The following is a 1,584-nucleotide window of genomic DNA, read 5'->3' as shown; positions in this document are numbered from 1 at the left end:
TAAAAACAAAGTAAAAATTTTGTATAGGGCCTTTTTATTCAATGATCTTACTAAATTCACTTATGTATTCTAATAATTGGTTGATTTCTGTTGGATTTTATATGTACATAATTATGTCATCACAAATAGTAAATTACGTGCCTCCCTTTAATAAATATACCTTTATTATTTTCTTGCATTTCTGCCCTGGCTATGATTTCCAGTATGATGTTGATTACAAAGGGTGAAAAGAGGTATCCTTGCCTCATTTCCAATCTTGGGGAAAGCTCTCGATAATTCTCCATGAGTAAGATTTTTGCTATAAGTGTTTATAAGGATAGTTTGCTATGGTTGTTAAATTTTATCAAAAGCGTTTTTTAATAAACGTTTTTTGTATAACTGTACATATGATCATATTATTTTCAACTATTAAGATGATCTTGTACTTCTTCAATAAGGCAAATTTGGTCTTTCTGTAGTATACATTTTCTCTATTACTAGACTGAATTTTCTCCTATTTGATTAGAGTTTTTGCATCCAATACAAGTTTGATATGAACTTCCATTTATTATGGTGTCCTTATACGATTTGAAGGATCTCAACACGAGGCCTGATTCACCTATAGGACCTTTGCCAAATTCTAAAACTACATTGCTTAGAAAGTGAAAAAATAAGTTAAAAGCCTCTGAGTAAAAGAGATCAGTCGTCTTTTGATTTGTGATTCTGAGATCAGAGTTCAAGATTAGAGATCAAGTGCGTAGAACAATGTAACATAATACTTGCAAATCGTATTTCCTGTTTGGGGCAGAAACATCTAACAACTCCAGGAACCTTATACTCTCTCTTTCAGGCTCTCAGAGAAAGGCTGGTCTGTGGGCTTGAGTAAGAACAAGAAAAATTTCAACCAGGAAAAGAATTTATAGGATGCACTGCCCTGGCTTGCTGTGGGCATTCATAGCCTCCTTTGGTTTCAGTAAGTATAGTCCTAAACATAGGGCCTCAGTTCCTGGTAGAGCTCGAGGATGGGACTATGCAAGTGGTAACTGGCAGGGGTATTAAGACAGAAGGAGGGCAATGGGTAAATAAAACTCTACGTGATTATTTTCTTTGTTCCTGTACCATAAATTATTCTATTCCTTATGACTCACTTAAGACATTCAGGGAGAACAACCTTGTCTTCTCTTTCCCATAGGATGCAGCATGGCTGAGAAAGTAAACCAAGCTCAGATCACAATAACAATGCAGGAGGGGGAAGCTGTTACCTTGGGTTGCATGTATGAAACCAAATGGAGTTCTTATGGTTTGTACTGGTACAAACAGCCTCCCAGTGGAGAGATGGTTTTCCTTATTCAGCAGGAATATTCTAAGCCTAATGCAAAGCAGGATCGCTACTCTGTGAATTTTCAGAAGGCAAACAAATCCATCAACCTCACCATCTCTTCCTTACAACTGGCAGACTCAGCGAAGTACTTCTGTGCTCTCTGGGATCCCACAGTAGTAGAAATGACAGTGAAAGGTAAACAAAAACCTTAGAGCTGCATAAAGGACAGCCACCTGTTCAGGGGTTTGGGGAAATCCCACGAACCACATACAGGAAGAAGATAG

The 1,584-nt window shown here is 37.3% G+C and overlaps 1 gene segment (V, D, J or C); it reads left to right on the top strand.

Annotated features, from left to right (window-relative positions):
• Nucleotides 1-802: 802 nt before the first annotated feature.
• On the top strand, nt 803-1,572 carry LOC111819454 (T-cell receptor alpha chain V region HPB-MLT-like). The segment is given in 2 exon segments: nt 803-952; nt 1,172-1,572. Coding segments are annotated over 2 exon segments (390 nt in total).
• Nucleotides 1,573-1,584: the final 12 nt, after the last annotated feature.

This window comes from Trichechus manatus, unplaced genomic scaffold (assembly GCF_000243295.1).
Source record: "Trichechus manatus latirostris isolate Lorelei unplaced genomic scaffold, TriManLat1.0 scaffold04386, whole genome shotgun sequence".
In the NCBI taxonomy this organism is placed as follows: Eukaryota; Metazoa; Chordata; class Mammalia; order Sirenia; family Trichechidae; genus Trichechus; species Trichechus manatus.
The sequence above is the reverse complement of the archived record's forward strand: the minus strand, read 5'-3'. Positions and strand labels throughout refer to the sequence as shown.